Source organism: Protomyctophum bolini (genome assembly GCF_963924005.1).
Source record: "Protomyctophum bolini genome assembly, chromosome: 6".
In the NCBI taxonomy this organism is placed as follows: Eukaryota; Metazoa; Chordata; class Actinopteri; order Myctophiformes; family Myctophidae; genus Protomyctophum; species Protomyctophum bolini.
The window spans coordinates 641,298-666,131 of record NC_137867.1 but is presented as its reverse complement, the minus strand read 5'-3'; the positions used below and the strand labels follow the sequence as shown (position 1 = coordinate 666,131).

The following is a 24,834-nucleotide window of genomic DNA, read 5'->3' as shown; positions in this document are numbered from 1 at the left end:
ATATATATATATATATATATATATATCTTTGCATACACATACTCATGTATTCATACACATACTCGTATAACTTCTTTACTGCGTATAGCTGGAGTTACATGTAACCTGTGAATGATCTTGTACCTTGTCTCATGAGTTCTGTTAGAACATGTAATTTGTTTTGCATTTAGCCCAAAATGTTTTACTCCTGAAGAATTGTACTTGAGGCAAATTAAATTCATTCCTAATTTGGGCAAAGGATTTTAAGGTTCCACCCAGAAAGAGATCTTGTATTTTTAAAATGCCAGCCTCTTTCCAGGCTCTGAACCCTGAACATGCTGTACATGATTGAGCAAAGTCAGGATTACAAAAAAATCATTGTCATTATCTGTCAATAATTGTATATTAATAGTGATGTATATGGAACTACAATGCATGTAGCTCATGTGGCCAGCTAACTGTATACCTTTATATTAATAGGACTAGTTAAATATCTATAATATTTATGTCTACAGAACCTTATTACCACATGTAACTATAATAATGAAATGTTAAAGGAATACATTTTAACTGTTGCTGACTCATAATAAACTTTACCAATTAAAGGATAAAACACAAGTTAACCGAATCCTACTTTAAAGACTAATTCAAAATAGGTTATATATTTACAAATGATAAGAATAGCTCTGTAATGTCATACATTCAAATAACTTTATAGTTCAGTCTTATACAAACGGAATATGAAACTAAGTAATGAAAAAGATACAATGTATTAATAGGTCTAACAGATTGAGCATAAATATATTCTAGACTGCAGTTTTTGAGACTACATTACTTTTAAGATAAGACACTGTCTCCAACCTCTGGAGTGCTGTCAGCATCAGGAACAAAGGCTTTGTTTACACAGGCCATTTCTAAGACTGTATGTAAATTCTGTACCTGAAATAAACTCAACAGACAGTGTGTGATTAAGATTTAGTCATATGGACAATGGGTTTCCTTGAGTGGATCATAGAGACAATGGGCTGGATTTTGAAGGTGCGTTTTACCATGTGGTAATACATAAATTGGCCTCGCTCTGCGCACAATCGTATTATGAAAGCCTTATCGTCCCGTGTTGAACGCACACACATATGGAATACGACGTTGCTGAATATTTTAGCATTATGGGAGTGTCCATATGTTAATTATTTTCGCTTTGCGCAATTTGCTATTAAGCCCCTTGACCTGCGCATAACGATTAGACGTGGGTCTAGGCACCTCATAAACGCAAAAAGAAGAAAAAGCACTGTTTGATTTTACACTTGAGCGGCTCTGGGACGCTGCTGGAGTGTTGCCAAGTCTGTTTATTATAAGCGGCTTCTTTTTCTGTAAAGTTGCTTGTAAATATTGGTAGTTGTGGTTGCTTTTCTTGTTTCTAAAGGTTTCTCCTAATGTTGTTTAAACCAGTGATCCTCACACAGCACATTCCCATGTCAAGGATCCCCAGATGAATGCATTTGCCCAACTAAGGACTAATACAAAAATGTAATTACATTTTTCCAAGATTACTTTTGAAAATAGCAGATCTACCAGCTCACAATGCATCACATTCATTCATTAAAACTATGAACTCTGACTGCAGGCGGATATATAATGATCATTATAACAATGTGCAAGAAAATATTTAAAAAGATGTAAGAACTTTATATTTGTGGACAATCAAAATATGTTTTTTATTTTAATGTGGTGTCATTAAAATTAATCTGGATATGGCAGACTCAATATCTAGAAAATAAAAACATGGCACTTCATTTAAAATAGGTTACAGACCCCTGTTATATGCGCTTATTTTGGGATTATTTTTATAGACCTATTTACTTGTTTCTCTGAGACATGGCAACAGCGTCTTTTTATTGCGTCATTTTATTGTGAATGTTGAGATTAGAAACGGCCATAATTCTTTCATTTCTCAACCTTAAAAAAAAACAAAAACATATCCATAATCCTTGGGAAGTTTGCTTTCATACGCTGTATCACACTCGATTCAAGTCTTCTTCAATAAAATGCTACGAGCGAAGACCATACCATCACGGGACCATACCGCATCACGGGCATACGCACCACGCATTCAACTCATTACTCATTTCAAATATAATATAATTATAATTTCAATTAAAATATAATTTTACTGGTGTTTCTCAATAGAAACAACTTATTTTGAGGCATGAAGGTGACAGCATGCAGTGCAATAGGAATAATTAACCCAAATGTGACAAAGTCATATATGTCATGTCTTCTATGGTGCCAGCCTGAAGAAATGTAATATAACGATCCCCAAAGTGAGCATTCCGTATGTGACATCAGCTGACTGGTAAAGAAAATAGTACGGACATGTTGATTGGGTAACTCTCAAACACGCCTTAAACACTCCCATGACTAATTCAAGGCCGTTTTGCGCACTCCACGGGGTGTCGAAAGCGCTTCTTAACATGCTTAAAATTGCAATATGACATACCTCACGCCCCCAGCTCATATTACTGTAATATTATATGTAATATTATATGACTTGCATAATCGAGCCCAATGGGTCTCTTTGAGTGAGATCTCTGGAGTGAGATCTTCCCAGGCCTAGCTTCCTGGACACCTAATCTACACCAGATTTATGACAATGTGACCTATGTTATAAGTCATAAAATATCAAATTATACATCAATAGTCTAGCTAAATCTGATTTAACCGTATTATGGTTGTGAGCTTGTAGATCTGCTAATGTCCCAGTTCAAAGGTAAGTAAGGTTCAAAGATGAAGGGAAGAAACCAGATCATTTAAAATCACAATAAAGTGGAAAACAAGAAATGGATAATACATTTTAAATTGATATTCTTGACGGAGTGACAGCACTGGCAGGACACAAGCTACAAAGCTGCATCTGTGGCTGGAAAAAGATGACATCAGAGACGGGTCTCAAGATCCACCAGGGCAAGAAAAAGTGCCTAAGAGAGCTTAGCGAGGGGCCTCGCATTGACCACTACTTCCTCAGAAGTAGGGCAAATCAGTCGACTGAAGCCCAGCGGCAGGTTATTCACCACAGTCCACAGGGTATCAGAACCCCAGACGAAGCTCAACCAAGCACAGATTCACCAATGGACATGAGTCCAGAGCCCATCCAGCCACAGACAGCAGTAGAGAGGAAGATGAATGGACGGAAGCCTCAAATCTTGTGGCCTAAATCCTGCCAGAAAAAGGAGTGGGAAAACACCAACACAGACCTCGTCCATCTTCTAGAAGGTCTGAAAGGGTGCGTGGAAAGAAAACTGGACAAGATCGGAGAGATCATCTACAGCTATGGAGCAGAGAGTTTTGGAGTGAAGAGTGAGAACCTTAGGACCCAGAAGGAACCATCAGCCCCTCTCAAGTCTAGGAGACAACAAGAGATTGAGAGACTTGTGAAAGAAAGAAGGTGCCTGAGAAAACAGTGGAAGAGGGCCACAGAAGTGGAAAGGAAAGGACTTGAGGAACTACAAGGCGACATCAAGCAGCGTCTTGCAACACTGCGAAGAGCAGAATGCTTGAGAAAGCAACACAAGAAGAAAGAGCGAACGAGGACTGCCTTCTACAGAGATCCCTACAAGTTCGTCAAAGACCTCTTTGTCAAGGAGAAAAATGGGACCCTCAAAGTACCCATACGGGAACTAGAGGAGCACCTGAGGAAGACCTACTCCGACAACCAGAGACATGTGCCATTCAGCATTCCGGATGACATGCCACCAATCCATCCACCTGAGCACCAGCTAGAAACAAGGCCCCCGACATGGAGCGAAGTTGAGAGGACAGTGAAGCGGGCAAGAACAGCGTCAGCCCCTGGTCCCAACGGTGTCCCATATAGGCTCTATAAGAACTGCCCGGGTGTCTTGAAGTACCTCTGGAAGCTAATGAAAGTGGCATGGGAAAAAGGAATCATACCAAAGGCATGGCGACGGGCAGGAGGGATCCTGATTCCCAAAGAGAAGAATTCCTCAACCATCGACCAGTTCCGCCAGATCAGTCTGCTGAATGTGGAAGGAAAGCTCTTCTTCAGTGTCGTGGCCCAGAGGCTCTCAATATTCCTGCAGAAGAACAACTTTGTCGACACCTCAGTGCAGAAGGCAGGGATTAGTGGATTCTCAGGATGCCTGGAACACACAAATGTCATCTGGCACCAGATACAGATGGCCAAGAAGGAGAAGAAAGATCTGCATGTGGTTTTCTTAGATCTTGCCAACGCCTTCGGGTCAGTGCCTCATGAGATTTTATGGACAGCATTCAACTTCTTTCAAGTCCCAGAGGGCATCACAAGGCTGGTCAAAGCCTACTTCCAGGACCTCCAGTTCTGCGTTACATCACAGACCAGTACAACTGCCTGGCAGCACCTCGAAGTAGGCATAATGGCGGGCTGCACCATCTCTCCACTGGCTTTTACCATGGCAATGGAGCTTATTATTCGAGCATCCCGATGGGTGGTTGGAGGGGAACGGCTAAAGAGCGGCCTGCGTCTTCCTCCAATCAGGGCGTATATGGATGACATGACGACGATAACAACAACAAACGCATGCACCAAACGCCTGCTGGATAAACTCCAGGGAAACATCAAATGGGCACGAATGGAGATCAAACCCAGTAAATCCCGAAGTATCTCCATTGTCAAAGGCCGGCTTGCCAATGAGAGGTTCCACGTCAACAACGAGCCAATACCAACAGTTCTGGAGAAACCTATCAAAAGCCTTGGCCGCTGGTATAGCGCAGAACTCAAAGACTCGAAGCAGGTGGAACAACTCAAGCAGGATACCATCAGTGGCCTCAAGCAGATCAACAACACTGCTCTCCCTGGGAAGCTGAAGCTGTGGTGCTTTCAGTTTGGTCTGCTGCCCCGTCTCATGTGGCCAATGTCCATCTATGAGGTCACTCTATCCCATGCCAATCGGCTGGAGAGACTGGTGAATGTACAAGTGAGGAAGTGGCTTGGACTACCGAGAGGCCTTAGCAGCATAGGCCTGTATGGGAATGGAGCCCTCTCCCTACCAATCTCAAGCCTGGTGGAGGAGTACAAACGTGCAAAATCAAGGGTGGAAATGACTCTCACAGAATCCCGGGATCCATTCGTCCGAGGTGCTGCTCCAACCCTAGCAACAGGGAGGAAATGGAAGCCATCTGCAGCAGTTGCAGTGGCAAAGACCGCCCTCAGACACCGGGATATAGTGGGGCATGTCCAACACGGCAGAGGGGGCCTTGGCTTGGAAGCATCCACACCCACATGGCAAAAGGCTACTCCAACCGAACGGCGGCACATGGTGGTGGAGGAGGTGCGCCACCAGGAGGAAGCAGCCAGGTGTGCCAAGGCAGTCTCCCAGGCCCAGCAAGGCCGCTGGATGAAATGGGATGGTGTGGAGAGGAGGAAAATCACATGGAACGAGCTGTGGAGCATGGAGTCTAGTAGGCTGAGTTTCATCATTAGAGCCACATATGATGTCCTGCCCTCTCCAACCAACCTACATCTTTGGTATGGAGAGGACCCAGCCTGTCTCCAGTGTGCAGCCCCAGCAAACCTCAAACACATCTTGGTGGGTTGTAAGACCAGTCTAACTCAAGGAAGATACACCTGGCGCCACAACCAAGTGCTAAAGTGCTTGGCTGCCGAACTTGAGAACAAGAGGGCAACCACCAATGCCATGCCTCTAAATGCCCAGTCTACCTTCCCACAGAAAACCTTCATCCGGGAAGGGGAGAAACGGCGGACCAAGCCAGCTCCTCCAAACTCAGGCCCACTGAGTGCAGCCCGGGATTGGGAAATGCGGACAGACCTCACCCAGAGACTCACCTTCCCACCCGAAATTGCAGTGACCAACCTGCGCCCAGACCTGGTCCTCTGGTCCAAATCCTGTCGGCGTGTCTTCATCGTTGAGCTAACAGTCCCATGGGAGGATAACATCGATGAGGCATTCGAGCGGAAGAAACTGCGGTATGCCAACTTAGCAGCTGAAGCAGAGGGGCGGGGCTGGAACGTGAAGGTGTGGCCCGTGGAGGTGGGCTGCAGAGGCTTTGTAGCCAGTTCCACCACGAGGCTCCTGAAGGAAGTAGGGATCAGAGGTCAGGCCCAACGGAAGGCAATCAAAGAACTTTCCACTGCGGCAGAACGGAGCAGTCACTGGTTGTGGCTGAAACGTAGAGACGCAACATGGGCTTCCAGATGACCACGTGGTGCCACCATGCGACATACACCCAGGTCTGATCAACCTGTGGTGGGCCAACCTCGGCAGAGGGTGTCTTGTGATAAGAGGCCGAAACACCCAATGAGGTCGGGGCACACAACTGAAGATGTGTCGTATGGTGGCACCACGCGATCATTGACAATTCCACCCCACCCAAGAAGTCATCTCCAATCCAGTCAATTGTTGTGCTGAATATTTAGGGATATCTAACATCTAGTCCTATTAAGAATCTTAGATATTCAACCTCAAAGAGGGCTCACACTAAAAAAAGCTTAGTAAAAAATAATCCAACTTGTGTAATTTTTTTCCCAACCACTTCATAAATAGTGGACCAACACTGTAGTAGTAAAGTTTACCCAACTAGATGTGTCGTTTATTTTAACCCAACCATATAATTAAACATTTAATCCAAATATTGGGTAAAATGAATTAAAGCCCTGGGTGAATTCTACCCTATGAATTGTGTAAAGTACTATCCAAATATTGGGTAAAATCAATTACAGCCCTGGGTGAATTCTACCCTATGAATGGTGTAAAATACTATCCACATATTGGGTAAAATCAATTACAGCCCTGGGTGAATTCTACCCTATGAATTGTGTAAAATACTATGCACATTTAATCCACATATTGGGTAAAATCAATTACAGCCCTGGGTGAATTCTACCCTATGAATTGTGTAAAATACTATGCACATTTAATCCACATATTGGGTAAAATCAATTACAGCCCTGGGTGAATTCTACCCTATGAATTGTGTAAAATACTATGCACATTTAATCCACATATTGGGTAAAATCAATTACAGCCCTGGGTGAATTCTACCCTATGAATTGTGTAAAATACTATGCAAATGTATATTATATTTTAACCCAAATGCTGGGTAAATCATATATTATCAATATTCAGATTCAGTTACATTTGTTTAAGATTACACCCTTTAAAATGCATCCTATATTTGGTCATGTAAAAAAATAACACTTAAAACAATGCTGGAAATGTAGGAAAAATATTTATTTTAGTATAAATAAGGTGCTTTTTCAATATGCTTCAAGCTTAACAGCGTCTAAACAGTGCAAAAACAACTTCAGCATAATTTGCTCATTCCACAGTGCAATATGTTTGAACAACACTTAAACACTTAAACACTTTTTTTTTTTTATATAATAAGAAGAGTGGAGACAAAGGAAGGGCTTTTAGCTTTCTCAGCTCATAAGACCAAAACTAGTGTAAGCTACTGTAGCATGTCTGCAGCAAAGGATACACTATATGACAGACACTGTGCCACATCCAAAACACTGTGTCTACAATAAGCTGGCTAAACAATTAACTCCACTTGTTAACAGTAACTCTGCAAATACTGCACATAATTACACCAAAATTGGCCATTGAATATAAAGGAGGAGAGGAGGTAATTATCTTAACACGGTACACCTGGAGCTGAAAGCATAGCATCCACAATTCCACATGTATGAAGAAAGACACACCACCAAATGGGCAGAGAGAGAAATTAACGCCCGCCCGCCCGCCCGCACGCACACACGCACACAGACAGAGAGGACAGTAGTAGCAGGTGTTAGTTGTACCTGATCGGGGAGGGTGCAGGGGGTGAATGTTTCCCGAGGCCAACAGGGACCTGAGTCAAGCCCAGACAGGAGACACAACAGACAGTATCAGGGTTTATGGCCTGGGGGCCAAGTGTGCTAAAGCAGTGGCTCTCAACCTGCTGGACATCGCTCAACAATTAGACATTTATGTAATGTCTAATTGTTGAGCGATGAACGCAAAAAAGTCACAGGTTTGGATTCCTGTCCTGCTATTCCATAGACAGCATTTTGCAGGAATTCCCAAACAGGAGCACACTGTTTCGGGTAATGGATATTGAAAACATAATACATCTTGAAACCGACATCGACCGCCTGCAGCAATGTATTTTGTTCCAACGCCTCCCCAGCCAGAATGACGAACGCCTGGGATGATTTTCGAACGTCGTTACCCAGCGACAGGACATAGGGGTACTCTGTTGATGCCCTTGCTTGCTGCACGTACTCCACCATGTTTGTTCCAACCTGAGCAAGAAATAAACAAAAGGCATATACATCAACCAAAGTAAGATTGTCGACATACAAAGAGTAAGCAAGACAATGGATTTCACTGATTGCAGTGGCTGATATGGCATGTTGATTAATTCATTTTCGGAATAATTCTATAACAAGCAGGCAGGCTCTGCACCACCGTGTTCCCATCTACAACAAAAATATCTGATCTACCAGCTCACAATGTCAGAAATTTCCCAGTTTGATCCCGGGCTAGCCAAACGTTTGTGTCGAAGTGTCCCTGAGCAAGACTCTAAACCCCTAATTACTCCCGATGAGCAGGTAGGTGCCTTGCATGGCTTCCTCCTTGCAGATGTGCTATTGTTGGCCAATGCGCGCCCCCCAGAATATGGCTGCTGGGTTCAAGTGGTTAAATTAGTAACATTTCCTTTAGAAATGCAGAGGGACTTACAGGCTGATGGTCTATAAACGCCAACTTGGACTCCTGGATGGTGTGCCGAATGTTTTTTTTGTTGTGTTTATAGACGGTTGGTGGAAGCAGTGCTGGTAACTGGGACAGTGCAAGTTCCCCCAAAACATCTGTAGGAACACAATTTTATATGCATCAATATGTGGAATGGCACATGAATGATTGTCATTTAGTAGCAAAAACAAACACCTGCTAAATGTAAATTTGCATTGTCTGCTGTATAATATAACAATATAGTACCAGGTGTTAATCCATCCAACATGTAGAGGAGCTTCCCTTCTCTTCTGGCCAGGTCCAGGATTTTCTCTGCATAAACAGGCAGCCAGGTCTCAAAAAGTTTGGGTGCAGCCTCTTCATGCAGGATCTCAAAGTCCTGTGCAATCTTTATTAAAAGAAAACAGATTAAAGGTTATAGTTGATAAAGATTGTTATAAACAATGCATCCTCATATGTATACTCTTTTGTAACTTACCATGCCTCGAGTCAATATGTGTGGGAATTCTTGGCGGGTCTCCAGAATGCCCCAATTATTTTCCCTAATCAACTTGGCCCTGTATAAAAGAATACTGTACTTACTAACATTTTGCAAAAAGTACAGCACAGCTTGTCCAACAATGTTAAATGGATAACACAAAAAGGGCAATTGCAGATATGTGCCCTCACTTTTGTAGTATGACAGGTATATGGGCACTGGTCACTTGAGTATCTAGAACCACCACGCCTAAGTTTGCTGTACTCTGCCTTAGTACATCCCATCCCAACATAATAAGCAGGGTCATAGGTGTAGTAGTCCAATTAGTTTCTTTTGAGAGGTCTGTAGTTAAAATTTTAATGACTGAGGTGATACAGTACCATGAGGCGCATGCATAGGCAAAATTACATCCGAGTGTCCTCAGTGCATTCCTACTGACCTGTACACTGCTGTATCCCGCATGTTCTGCTCTATCTGGATGACGGGCTGCGTGTTGTGCTTTAACCATTATCTGAGCGAGATGGCCTTTTCCTCGGATATGGTACTTTATCATCCCCCCGAACCCTCCAAACTGGGGTCCCACAGGGATCGGTACTTGGTCCCCTCCTTTTCTCACTGTACACTAAATCCCTTGGCACTATCATCTCTGCTCACAATATATCCTATCACTGCTACGCCGATGACACACAACTGTTTCTATCCTTCCCCCCCTCTGCCACTCAGGTGGAAGAGCGCATCACTGCATGCCTGGCTGACATCTCACAGTGGATGTCCTCCAACCACCTCAAACTGAACCCAGACAAGACTGAGCTTCTCTTCTTCCCAGCTAAGTCCTGCCCTATGCGGGAGCTAACTATCTCCATAGACAACGCCCTGGTAACGTCTGTCCCAACAGCCAGGAATCTTGGTGTTGTCCTGGACAGTCAGCTCTCGTTCAAAACTCACATCACAGCTGTCACTCGATCCTGTAGGTTCACACTCTATAACATACGACGAATTAGACCGTTCCTCACCCAGGAATCAGCCCAGCTCCTAATCCAGACAACAGTCTTGTCAAAACTTGACTATTGTAACTCCCTCCTTACTGGCCTACCAGCATGTGCACTTAAGCCTCTCCAGCTGATCCAAAATGCTGCAGCTCGCTTGGTCTTCAACCAGCCAAAATTCTCACATGTCTCCCCCCTGCTCCGCTCCCTCCACTGGCTCCCGGTCGCTGCCCGCACAGAATACAAAACTCTGATGCTGGCATTCAAAGCAACCAAAGGTATGGCTCCCCCATATCTTGCAAGTATGATCGAACCCTACAAACCCTCCCGCTCACTCAGATCAGCCAACGCAGGGAAGCTGGAAGTACCCTCACTAAAAACGCCGGGACAACGCTCCACACGTCCCAAACTCTTCTCCCTTCTGGCTCCAAAACTGTGGAATGCACTTCCCATTGCAGTCAGAACTGCAGCATCACTCCCAATCTTCCGCCGTAGTCTGAAAACCCACCTTTTCAGACTCCATCATGGCCCATAGCACTTACCCCACCCCCTTAGATAGCAATTCTGTAGACTTAGATAGCATTTGATACAGACTTATAGCATGTTATGTAGACAGCATAAGTGCATTGTATGTAGTCATAGCACGTCATAGTACATATGTGTAGCATAGTAGTATAGATGTATAGCGTATATGTATAGTTTCATTATAGATATTCCACTGTTACTTTCTTAGCTACGCATGTTTCATGATAAATGTCTTTATGTGATGTATTCCCATGCTTTTTGTTCTTGCTTAATGTAAGTCGCTCTGGATTAAGAGCGTCTGCTAAATGCCTAAATTGTAAATTGTAAATTGTACTTTCTATTAAAAAAAAAAGTACACAAGGATATTACCAATCACTAAATTATGTGGCTCTATTCATTGCTTCAATATATTCAGTTACAACGATTACCTGGTATGCACGTCTGACGAACGGCAAGTTCATTGGTTGGTGGTGGTTGTGGTGGTGGTGTCGGCTGTGTTAGTTTCTGACGCTGTCTCAATGCCTTTCTTACATATTTGACTCTGTCTTCGATGAAACCAGTGACTGTTAATTTCCCCCGTCCTGGGGTAAACCAGAGTCCCTGTAAAGAAATGAAAATCTTGAATGAACAGAGATGAGGCACATTTTGACAGTGGCCAGAAGACGTGGCCGGAACAGGGTTTTTCTGTACATTGGGCATAAAAAGTTGTCCAGTACTCTTGTGTCCAAATAACTTTAGCATCAATCCCTTTACAAAATGTGAATTACTCACAAAGCCACTTCTTGAGTCATCTTTCAAGCAGGGAAATGCCTGAATCAAATTACTGGCCATTGCCTGTTTGGTCTCGGAGGCAGGGCTGTAAACACAGGAGAAAGAAACTAAATTACCAGCAGAGTCAAACTAGATAGTACTGCTAAAACATGTCACGAACTCCAGTATAATGGCTGTAGCATTTTCTGGAGCTAATAGGGATCATAACAAAAAACACTAAACATGTGTTTTGGTACATGTGTTGTGCATGTTTATGTTGGTAGTCTGTCTTTAAATAATCATTTGATCATACGACTACTTTATTACTTTCAACACTACTTTCAAGTCACTAATTACTTTTATACTTAATACAAATATAGGTAAATGTCAATACTTGTCCCATCATATCTTTCCCCTGAAAGAAGATTCATATACCTATTTCAAACTAGTGTTTGCATGAGTGTGTGTGTGTGTGTGTGTGTGTGTGTGTGTGTGTGTGTGTGTTTAAGTACCATTCTCCAAACTTCTCTGTGATGTGAGAACACAAAATACGGACGAGGCAACGTCTCTGTACAATAGTTATGGATGGGTTCCTCGCATCCAGGCTCTTTGCATCAAGGGTCGCCAGGATCAGCTGGCCTTCAGTCGCGCTTATGAGAACCTGGCGGATATTCTGAGGAAATTGAAAGAAGGGACCACATTGCAGATATTGTTTATTACTCTTCAGTGTTGATTAAATAAAAAGTTACACCCAAGTCTTAAAAGTGGAACTTACAAATTGTGGAATGACATGCAGACTTTGGGGCATGACTTGCATCTGAGCCACAGGTGCCATTCGGACCTCCATGGAAGGTGTTGACGTTCCTTCGTCTATGGGTGGTGGAATTTCTTCTTCATCCATGGGGGGTGGAGGTGTGGCAATTGGTTGCACATCATGTGGCACAGCAAGTTCAATCTGAACAGAAAACACAGGTTAATGTACCAAATAGTGACACCCAGCCACGTAGAATTGCCAGATGACCATCAGTAATGTAAATTAGTGCGCCACACGCCCACACCCAAGTAGCGAACTCAGAAGACTGCATACAGTATGTTATGTATGCATGTTGTGAGAGATGTGTACCAGAAAGGACATTCTCATGGCCAAAGTTTAGATAAATTGTGAAAGTAGTAAAGGATTTGTGTGCACATGCCACATGGTGCCCTTATTCAGACGATAAAACACTTTGAAGCCCTTCACCTGAGTGTCAACTCTTGGTTGCATTCGTTTCTTGCATTCTTGGATCATGCAGACCTGTGGCAAATTGAAAAATATGTTTTGTGTACTGTATACACAATACTGTATATCACTGACAGGTGGAAACAGTGCATCTCCACAATAGTTCTGTTATTACTTTTACAATGTTTTAACAGCCGATCAACAAGCTCACAACACGTCACATCGTGACACATTGAGAGCTTTCAGATCTGCTATTTTTTGTACAACACTGACAAAGTAGGAAATTAATTTACAAAAGCTTAATATGGAGATACACACGCTTCTGCCTGACAGCAACGATATGTAGACACATGGGAGATAAAAAAAAACACTTACTGTACAATTTATCACATCCCAGTAGTCATTTTACAGAAACATCCCGTAACTGCATTGCATCCCAGTAGTCCATCCTCTCATTTATCAAACACATATTGATCATCCTCAAGGCAAAGGCACCTTTTAAGCAGCATTTTAAAAAAAAGCACTATACAAATTGGAAAGATTGGCTTGCGAAGATATAAAACTAAGTCAAAAAGATATTTACAACACCGTCTTCGCTAACGTGGCAGTACACTGATTTTCTAGAAAAGTCTATAGCGCAGTGAAATGTATAAACTGTCATCATGCTCGATGAATGACTTGACTGTGTGTAGGGGATGGTGATCAAGCAGCTCTGTCACCTCAACAGCTGCCAAAACTTGAGTGGGAATCACACTGTATGCAAATAAATGCCTATCGAACCATTGTGTTTCCCACTTCTGTACAACAAGCTTTATTGTTGGTGTGTGTGATGTTTGGTCTAGTACTAAAACTGACTTTATGACTTTATGAGCCCAAACTGGGGCTCCCCATCATCTGGGCCATAAGACAGGAATACAGTCATGCCCGCTCGATATAGTTCCCTTGAAGGTAACAGAGGCTGGTTCATACAGTTCAGTGAAAAGGGGAATGCCGGTTAGACCACTTTGTATTTCTTTTACTCCCTCAACATTGGCCAGAAAGGTACTGTGCCCTGGACCAATTTCTGTGTTGTGGCTCAACACAGTTCCACACAGTAAATTATAGCACTGCGCTATCTGATGGCGAAAGGCCATGGTTTTGCAAATGTTTCTGAAGTTGCACGTTACATGGCTAACCCGTTTAAAAAAATTGTGCTTGGCTTCAAATCTCATAGCCCAGAACTGAATCAAGATGGCTTTTTGGATGGCTCTTTGGTAATGGAGCATGCAGTGGTGTTTTGGCCGCAAGTGTAGGTGAGGATAGAGCTCCAGGAAGAGAGAGTGATGCTCTTCTATGATTTTAGCTAAATACAGCGTTGCTTCAAAAGTCATAGAAGAAGAGAATATGAACTCCATGCATGACAGTAAGAGTAGGATAAGTTGCCATTCCTTGCTATGACTGGGGATCAGGTCACCTATCATAACTGGCAGCCACCTAAGTAGACACCACATTTGAGCTGCCGACTGATGCATGGCGCCTTCAACATTTTTTAAATCAGTCTTACTAATCACAGGTTTGTTACCTTGGTCAGAAAATCCATAATCAAAACTTGTGATTCTATAGTTGAGTTTTTCGAGTGTGAGATGTTTTTGCTGTATCAACGAATTCAACACAAGCTTGACTTCATAAGGCCCTACGCCTTCCAGTATATCATGCATTATGTCAGGAGCTGTGTTGTCAGTTACATGATAAAAAGACAAGTCATTCAAGACACTGTCTCTTTTCAGACCTGTCTCGGAGGAGTTAGCTGTACGCAAATCTGCCTCATGACTATTGACGTCACGCAATAGTGAAAGATCTGCCAGTGTCAGAGACCTCACCTGCTGCTTATTTGCTCTGCACATCCGACACGAATAATTTCCACTGAAGCTCTCAATATAGCCAAGCATGGCATTCAAGCCCAGATTGTCTCCCACTACCTGAACCACTGAAAACTTAACAACACCTTGGAAGTTGTGGGTATCAACAGTGATGCCATCTCTCTCAAGACACCTGTCTCTTCCACAATAGGGCGCATCACTTCATCAAGGCCATAGGTCTTGGCATCATCGGATTTGTACACTGCTAAAAGGAAGTGTGACTGCAAACTTGATAGCAGGTCTGGTGGCAAACTCTTCAAGATGAAATATATGAATCCCAACTTGTGAACCGCTGTCTTAGACCCTAATGGATTCACCGTCTGACAATCATCCTGGTAAATGATTAGTGGGATTGACAACTCTTTTGAAAACAGTGGATGTGTTTTACAAAACTCCCCATCAAGTACATCCTGAAGACCATCACTCTCTCTCTGCTGCCATTCCTGCATGGCCTGCAAAACCCCAGGAATTTCAAGTAGCTTGGTTAGAAGACACTTTAGCGGTATACGCTGATATGAATCAGGAACCGAGACTTGCCGGACAGTGCCAGTGGCAGTGGCCCTTCGCTGAACAATGGATACCCCCCAGTGAAAATCTCCTCAACTGGCTGAATGAAATTTCCTGATTTAGCAAAATACTGCATCTGTTTATAATCTGTATCCAGTTCTTTGAATGGCTCAGCTAATTCCAAGAACTCCACCCCAAGCTCTGCTACCTCTGGGCTTTGATCAAGACCAAAATGACGAAATAAAGACATAGTCTTTGATTCTAGTTTGCTCACCAATTAAACTAGAGGTGTGTCGAACCATAAAGTTTAAGTTAGAGTATGTCAAAGAAGGATTAGATCTCAGATGAGCTAAAAAAAAGGGCTACACGGTTGGTAATGCTCTCTTGCCCTAGTTCAGGGGTCGGCAACCCAAGATGTTGAAAGAGCCATTTCCGACCAAAAATAAATTCAAAATCTATCTGGAGCCGCAAAGAAAATGTACGCATTATAATGCAGCTTGCCAAACTTTATTATCTCCCGGGGTGCAACGAATCTAGGAGAAATTAGCATGCTTTCACTGGAAATGTATTTCAACGTTACTTTTTTTGTTGTTTGATAGCTGTCAATCTGCATTGGCTGTGAAGGCAAAAGCCTCTGTCCATGAACTGTTAAATCCTCTGTTTTTCGTCGGCTATCTTTATTTTTCTCCCTGTAGAAGCCATAAGTAGCGTAGCAGGCTGCAGCCTCACACACCCACCGATTTGTTTATAATAGACACCTGGCTTTTACAATTTTGTAAAAATGTGTAGAATAAATATTAAGAATGCTTGTCACGTTTGGCCTCCTACAGAAACCATAAATGAAAAAAAAAATATTGCTACTTTTAATGCTACAGGGAGCCACTAGGGTTGCAGACCCCTGCCCTAGTTCATCCCATTCATCCACAACTTCCTCAGCTCTCTGTACTGGCTCATTTTCTGCAAACTGTATGTCAACAGTCTGGGCTGGACCTTCAAGCGGATCATCAAGTGTATGTTCACTTTGGTTTGCATCATGCTCCTTTAGTAGGTGTCTTCTAAAAGACCTTATGTAAGAAAACGTTCTACCACAACCAGTTTCACTACATTGGAAATAGTTTGATGAATGGTTTACATGGTGTACTGCCCGTAAATGTGTAAGGAGACTCTTGGCATCCCCTGCAATATGCTTTTTGCATTTAAAGCAAATATATGCCATCTTCCCACTTAACAGATCCTCAAAAAGAACAATATGTGTGTGTGTGTGTGTGTGTGTGTGTGTGTGTGTGTGTGTTGGAGGGGGCGGAATTCTAGCCTCAGGTCTGCAGTGATATTAACAACTTACAAGTTCTCTAAGTTTTTTGAGGAACTTGAGCCTGGGGCCAGCTCTTGGGATCAATTCCTTGATTGTCCCCTCATCTAAAAGAAGAAAACTCTCTTTGTCTATTCCCTCCTCTGAAAGACAAAAACACAAGGTGCAAAGACATCTTTATGTTTTACAATGGAGAACAGTAACATATTAACATACAATAAGCACTGAATGAGCACTAAAATACAATGCAGTCGACTTTGACATTTAAAATAATCCCTTTAAAGAGATATGCAGATCATCTTGCTGTGAATGTGAAAAATTGTTTAAACTTACCTTTAAAACTATCAATCAGGTCTGTCAGCTGCCACTGGGTTAAAATGTCCACCACAAAGTTGTCCATCTATCTGAAAACAAACAAACAAAAACAAATAGCGTAGTTAAAACCTTGATGCCTCAGTGATGAGGTAAATTATTAAGCCGATAGGCCAGTGGTTCCCAAACTTTTTAATTTGAAGGACCCCAAAATTTGACCCCCATTTGAAAAGATATGACAGATCAGGGACCCCCATAAGATTTGTACGGCTCTAGAGATTCTCAACCGGTGTCATTTCAAGGGCCACCAATGTTAATTTAACCAAATTAACCCCATTTGTACACTCTCCGAGTTACAGATCCATGGGTCCATTTGGTTCCTAACTATCATTTAGCTGGGGACCCCCTGGAACTCACTCAAGGACCCCTGGGTGTCCCCAGAGCCCACTTTGGGAACCACTGCGATAGGCTACTATAACTATATAGATGTTTCTCACATCTGTTATTAAAGCAATAAGAATTCAATTAAAAAATACCTGTTGAAATTAGGCTATTAGCTAACCAACTGCATGACACTGACAAAACAGTCAAATCAGTCAACAATAACACATCTGCATTTTATCATCAAATGTAAAACGACATGGGCATACAGTACATGTGACACAATCCAGCAAAAAGGCCCACAACTCGATTTTTACAGATTACAGATTATTAAAGTACAGAATGTAAGCTTTCATATGATTTGAATTTGACAATAATTGAAGGAGATATAACCATTTTAAAATGATTGGGGCCTTTCACCCAAAGCTGAGAAAAGTCCCTTTCAATATTCACAACATTTTTAACACCTTAGAGCTGGACAGAAGTGGGTGTGACAATGGGAGGGACAATAAGTACTTAACTCCACCCACAATGACCACTTTAGAACGTTTTAGCTGTCAACAGAGACAGAACACATGTTTAAGCCAGTAGAACAAACAATGCAATTTGTAAGGTGCCCCAATAAACCCTTTTGAAAGTACTAAATACTATTAGTAGTTACTAATAGTATTAAATACTAAGTATACGTATTCAAGTATTAAATACTAATACACTACCTGGTTGTAAATGGCTGCAGTACACCATTTTATGCAGGTCTACTTTAAGCCAGTATTTCCCAACCTTTTTTGTCCCAGGGAACACTTTTCATAGCCTAAAAATCTTGGGGAACACCTGGGGGGGGGGGTATATATATATATATATATATATATATATATATTAAATATATAGTAAAACGTAAAAGTAAATATACTTTTAAAAACACACATGACAGCACTCATCAAATAACTTTAAAGAGAAAGAAAAGGACAGAGACAGAGCCTCATTTAAAAAAAATGCTCATTATGCAATGTGAAATGCCATCTAATCCTTTTCCTTGTCTTTATTATGGGCCAACTTGTGAACGCTGCATGCTTTTATTGTGAAGGGTCTCAGTTCTCACAGCCTGCTTATTTCCACGTGCTGAAAATAGCTGATCGACAAGCTCACAACGCGTTGCGTCCGCAACGCGTTGTGAGCTTGTAAATCAGCCATTTTCAGCATGCAAGCATAACACGTGTACGACGAAGAATAAATCACGCATCACTGCGCTTCTGTGAAGGGAGGGAGATATATTTTGTTGGCCGAACGAGGCGATCATGTTTGGACATCTATGGACAGCTATTTTTCGTGGCACATTATGTTTAATCACAACAACGTCACGTTTAGCCTACTTTACCTCCTGGTCGGGACTGTATGTGTCTGCTGCTCTACGTGCATAATGTGCTCTGCACGCTCCAGTCTTTCTGGAGGGAGCGAAATGTAGCGTCTTCTGGATGCATCTAAGCATTAACATTTCAATGGCCGAGGGTCGTTAGAGTCTATTGTTCCGTGTTGTAGTTATCGCACGTCTAATGGTTAGACGTGTGACAACAATGACGCAACAATAATAAGCCTGCAGCCCAGTAGCTATAATATTGCTTAAGGGGGAGAGTTAGTGTGCCGCCTGATAAACAAGTAGCAACAACAAGCAGCAACGCAACATGGCTCTTCCATGGCTATGGAAGAGTTTGTAACAAAACAAATGAACTACCGTAAATCCTCTTTTAGGAACCCGGGCTATTATTTGTCTCAACCGATCCCGATACCGGGCTTTTATTGAAAGGAGGCAGCTATAAGAAGGAGGAATTTATTTCAAATTTTCATTTTGGGTCAGTTAGAACACAGTAAAATGTATTGGGCTCATGTAGCCTATTGAAACCAACAACACATCAATTTAACTTGAATAACCAATGTCATTGTCATTTGAAGCTATACGATTCCCTGCTTTCATATGACATGAAAAAAATTAAAATACAATGGCAGTCCCTCAGTCAAATCTGGTCACATTCACAAATATACCGGTATATAACTTCAACTGAGATATACTACCACAGTACTGTGGTAAAGGCCTACAGTTAGGCTACTGACAAGTTCAGATGCAAATAATAACATAAAAATAAAATGTATGATATGCTATTTCATATACCGGTAATATCAAATCAGAACAGTGCAACACTGCAGTGCTTCAACGGGAGGGAGAGAGAGAGAGAGAGAGAGAGAGAGAGAGAGAGAGAGAGAGAAAGACGTGTTAGAGAGAGCGTCTCTCTCTAACGCGCGCGCGAGAGAGAGAGAGAGAGAGAGAGAGAGAGACTTGTTGCTAACAGGGTCCCGTTAGCAACAAGCTAACAGCATACCGGTGGTACGTTCGTTCCATAAAATGAGAGATCCACAACGCGCATGGAGCTGCGCCAGTGCGCCAGGCTGCAAAACCCCCCATGCGCTCATCGACGTTGCATGAAGGGCAGATCTGCATGTGGGGGCTCTCTTCCGAAGTTAACTTTGTTGTTGTATTTTGTGCGAGCCGAGCAGCGCGGCCACGGCATCTGGACAGTGGACGCTGACGTGACAGGCACAGCCAGCCAGAGCAGCGAAAGTAACAGATACGGCACTTGGAGAAAAAAAACAACACAAAAAACCCCGGCTCATAAAAGGAGGCCGGAATTTATTACTTAATTCAACGCCATTCCCGGTGATTAATAGGGGCTCGGTAATTAATAGAAAGGAGGAGTTTATTTGAGGATTTACGGTAATCGGATCTTAACTGTATCACTAACTCTTTATAATTAGCGAAACACCCGTGGAAAGTTTAGTTCTGGTCTAGGCTAGCAAAGTAGCAACACAAACTAGCAACACACCCACGGTAGCCAGTGAGTCAAACTTTCAAATCAAACGGGGAAATAGCCTACAGACTTCTTGATGGTAGATAATGACTTCGCTATGTAGGTATAAACGTGTACAAACCTTTTAATTTAATGTGCCACGGCACAGTGAAAAGAGCTGTGTTGTTCTGTCCTCCTTCCCGTGTGCGTTGTTCTCTTTGCTGCTGCTGTGCTGTGTGTTTGAGCCAGTCTCTTCCGGTCGATTCCGCGCGCATTTCGAGTGTACTGACGTACTAGCCTGGGTAAACCCACTCCCCCTGCTGCAAATCTGGCGAGGGGGGAGGGGTTTACCCAGGCTACTGACGTAAAGTACGGCTGCTACGGCAGAGCCCCCCCCCCCGCACGCACGCACGCACGCACACACAGTGTCTTTGTCTGTCTGTCTGCCTTATTTTGTAGCCTATATTGTGTATGGACACAATAGCTACATTTTAGACATATTATATTAAAAAAAAATAGCAGGCAGGCAGGCAGGCAGGCAGGCAGGCAGGCAGGCAGGCTTTGAAGGCTTCGTTTTGGGCCTTCGCTTCTAAAAATCAATAAAATATTTAAAAAAAATATTTTCTTTCCAAACAAGGCTATTTCTGAATGCTTGAAGCATGCCGAATCCAATGAAAGAGGTCTTGTAGCTCTAGGGGACTCTCCTAACTTGGCACCAAATCAAAAGAGACACGTTTTTTCAGCCCCAAAAGCTCAAATAATGTATTTATTTTTCAAACACCAGTTTTTCTGACTCACTTTTTCATGCTGGATTCAATGGAATTGGTCCCGTTGAAAGAAAAAGTTTTGTTCCAACCTCTTTAAGGCTTCTAAGTAAAAAACCGTTCGATATTACGGGCCCATCTTTTAGTATGTTATATAGCTTGTCAGGACGAACAATCTGATATGTGTTTCGCCACACACGGTCGTGTGGTTCCTAACCCTAGAGTTAGACTTTGACGCGCGATAGCTCCTCCCACAAAGGTCGAAAATGGAAGTGCTTTGCATCCACGCATAGCTATCGATAAGACGAACGCGCTGATATGTGTCTCCCTGCGCACGGATGTGTGGTTCTCAAATTTAGGTTTAGCATTTCACCAGTCAATACACAGTATGACTGTATGGGTCTATAAGGCTTCCGGATTACAGATCAGAGTTGGAGAAATCTTGCTACGGGGGTCGCACGAGAATAACGGACCTATCAGAGCGTAGATCTCGGAAAGCTGAACACGCCCATGTCAATTACTTGGCTGACGGACCTATCGTTCTCGAGCTATCGCGCGTTGAAAACTAACCAATTAACTAGCCAATTAAGAGAACCGTAAGTCTGTGTGCCAGGAAACACATATCAGATTGTTCGTCCTGACAAGCTATATAACATACTAAAAGATGGGCCCGTAATATCAAACGGTTTTTGACTTAGAAGCCTTAAAGAGGTTAGACAAATAACAAAACTTTTTGTGAGTCAGAAAAACTGGTGTTTGAAAAATAAATACATTATTTGAGCTTTTGGGGCTGAAAAAACGTGTCTCTTTTGATTTGGTGCCAAGTTAGGAGTCCCCTAGAGCTACAAGACCTCTTTCATTGGATTCGGCATGCTTCAAGCATTCAGAAATAGCCTTGTTTGGAAAGAAAATATATTTTTTAAATATTTTATTGCTTTTTAGAAGCGAAGGCCCAAAACGAAGCCTTCAAAGGTCAACCCTTGTTTGTTGAAAAATAACCAAAAAATAACCCAATACCAGTATAATAATAACCCATAATAGATACAAAATGCATAACCCTTGGGTTGGGTAGATGAAAATATTTTATCCCAGTACTTGGATTGCACAAAAATAATCCAATAACCCAATTTTAACTCAGGTTGGGTAAAATATTTGGGAATCCTATGGTTGAGTAGAAAAAACTTCCCAGGCTTTTTCTGTGTGCTATTATAGACTTTATTTATAATTAAATTGGTGTCTTTACACTGTAGAATTTTACATTTGATTTAATACTACCATTGTTGTTTCTGTTGCTTAACTCTGTTGCTTTAACTACATAGAAGTGTCTATTTGTTTGTCTCTAAATGTTTTGATGAATTGAACAAGGTGGACCCTCTTGTAAAAAAGTGTAATGCTTAATTGGGTCGTCCACTCACAGTTAACAGTCTTTGTATTGAGTTTGTGCTTGAAATGTACTGTAATTCTGCAAACTGTTAATAAATATTTCAATCAATCAATCAATCAATCAAAATTGACATTTCAACTATTGATCAGACGCTGTGCATTGACGACACCTAGTGGTCATTAATTTTAATTGCATGCATGCAGAGAAATCACAACATTGTGAGAGGTACTGGGTCGTTGCCATGTTTTGCCGCGGAAACCAGCGACCTGCCTTGTGGACGAAGCCAGGCTTGATACGAGCAGACGTGGCAACGCGAGTGGAACACAGGGGCAATCTCCCGTTGGCCAAGAGGTTGGAACTCACGGGCCAATGGGTGACCGCACGCTTTTGGGGGGCCAATAAGGGCAGGGGTAAAACAGAGAGAAATGGCCCGGATCTTTTGTTCAGAGTAGTATGGCCGTAAGCAAAGGCAGCGGTGGCCGGTACGGCCCATATACAGCAGCAAGTACTAACCAGGCCCGACCCTGCTTAGCTTCCGAGATCGGACGAGATCGGGCGTGTTCAGGGTGGTATGGCCGTAAGCAAAGGCAGCGGTGGCCGGTACGGCCCATATACAGCAGATGGCAGTAGCCAATGCGTCAATGAAAAGCTCACAGCACCTGGTATTAGATTGTGAAGGTTCCCGGGGGGGGTTGCTTAAGAGTGGGTGCCCGGGTTCGGATGGAGAGCCGGGTCGTGGGTTTAGCTGGCTTCGGGCCTGGCACCCCGGTGGGGGCCCGAGGCTTCCTGGGTCCGAGTGGAGAGCCGGGCGATTGGGGCTGTGTTTTAATGATGTGGGCGTGGCCTATGCGCTCGCCCTGCACTATTAGTCAAAGCGCTCACACCTATCTGCACTCAGACAACCAAGCGCACCACTGTGCTCCCTGTCATTTTCTTCAACAGCTGAGCTGGCCTTGTCCGATGGGCAAGGCCTTCCAAAAATAGCCATAACTCATGAACGTCCCTCTCCACGGAAGTCTTTAGTAAAAGGCGAAAGGCTTATTCGTCATGAAGAGAGACCCGAGTAATTCTACCCGCTTGCCACGGCGGCCGGCGAAGCCTCTAGCCGCGCCGGTCAAGCGCTTGACGGCGCGCGCGCGCACGCACACGCTTGCCGTGTCCGGGTTGAACGCGGGGCCTGTCGGATTGGGGGTGTGGTTTAATGATGTAGGCGTGGCCTATGCGCTTTGGGGGGCAAAAGGTTAGTGGTGCACAATGATCTAGTGTTTTGCATGGCCATTCATGAATGACCGTTGCTCATTCAGTATGCCGGCATGAAAAAGCTTACAGCACCTGGTATTCCCAGGCGGTCTCCCATCCAAGTACTAACCAGGCCCGACCCTGCTTAGCTTCCGAGATCGGACGAGATCGGGCGTGTTCAGGGTGGTATGGCCGTAAGCAAAGGCAGCGGTGGCCGGTACGGCCCATATACAGCAGATGGCAGTAGCCAATGCGTCAATGAAAAGCTCACAGCACCTGGTATTAGATTGTGAAGGTTCCCGGGGGGGGTTGCTTAAGAGTGGGTGCCCGGGTTCGGATGGAGAGCCGGGTCGTGGGTTTAGCTGGCTTCGGGCCTGGCACCCCGGTGGGGGCCCGAGGCTTCCTGGGTCCGAGTGGAGAGCCGGGCGATTGGGGCTGTGTTTTAATGATGTGGGCGTGGCCTATGCGCTCGCCCTGCACTATCAGTCAAAGCGCTCACACCTATCTGCACTCAGACAACCAAGCGCACCACTGTGCTCCCTGTCATTTTCTTCAACAGCTGAGCTGGCCTTGTCCGATGGGCAAGGCCTTCCAAAAATAGCCATAACTCATGAACGTCCCTCTCCACGGAAGTCTTTAGTAAAAGGCGAAAGGCTTATTCGTCATGAAGAGAGACCCGAGTAATTCTACCCGCTTGCCACGGCGGCCGGCGAAGCCTCTAGCCGCGCCGGTCAAGCGCTTGACGGCGCGCGCGCGCACGCACACGCTTGCCGTGTCCGGGTTGAACGCGGGGCCTGTCGGATTGGGGGTGTGGTTTAATGATGTAGGCGTGGCCTATGCGCTTTGGGGGGCAAAAGGTTAGTGGTGCACAATGATCTAGTGTTTTGCATGGCCATTCATGAATGACCGTTGCTCATTCAGTATGCCGGCATGAAAAAGCTTACAGCACCTGGTATTCCCAGGCGGTCTCCCATCCAAGTACTAACCAGGCCCGACCCTGCTTAGCTTCCGAGATCGGACGAGATCGGGCGTGTTCAGGGTGGTATGGCCGTAAGCAAAGGCAGCGGTGGCCGGTACGGCCCATATACAGCAGATGGCAGTAGCCAATGCGTCAATGAAAAGCTCACAGCACCTGGTATTAGATTGTGAAGGTTCCCGGGGGGGGTTGCTTAAGAGTGGGTGCCCGGGTTCGGATGGAGAGCCGGGTCGTGGGTTTAGCTGGCTTCGGGCCTGGCACCCCGGTGGGGGCCCGAGGCTTCCTGGGTCCGAGTGGAGAGCCGGGCGATTGGGGCTGTGTTTTAATGATGTGGGCGTGGCCTATGCGCTCGCCCTGCACTATTAGTCAAAGCGCTCACACCTATCTGCACTCAGACAACCAAGCGCACCACTATGCTCCCTGTCATTTTCTTCAACAGCTGAGCTGGCCTTGTCCGATGGGCAAGGCCTTCCAAAAATAGCCATAACTCATGAACGTCCCTCTCCACGGAAGTCTTTAGTAAAAGGCGAAAGGCTTATTCGT

The 24,834-nt window shown here is 43.8% G+C and overlaps 1 protein-coding gene across 1 annotated transcript; it reads right to left on the bottom strand.

The window, feature by feature from the left end:
* Positions 1-6,105: 6,105 nt before the first annotated feature.
* LOC308317798 (uncharacterized protein) lies at positions 6,106-20,134 on the bottom strand (the record flags this gene model as incomplete). Its single annotated transcript, XM_080767075.1, has 11 exons — positions 20,071-20,134; positions 16,732-16,802; positions 16,432-16,541; positions 12,241-12,420; positions 11,978-12,138; positions 11,487-11,571; positions 11,166-11,315; positions 8,973-9,114; positions 8,715-8,842; positions 8,117-8,275; positions 6,106-6,306 (listed from the first exon to the last, which is right to left on the bottom strand). The coding sequence occupies exons 2-11, from the start codon at positions 16,796-16,798 to the stop codon at positions 6,106-6,108; spliced, it is 1,383 nt and encodes a 460-aa protein (XP_080623201.1). The 5' UTR covers positions 16,799-16,802; positions 20,071-20,134.
* Positions 20,135-24,834: the final 4,700 nt, after the last annotated feature.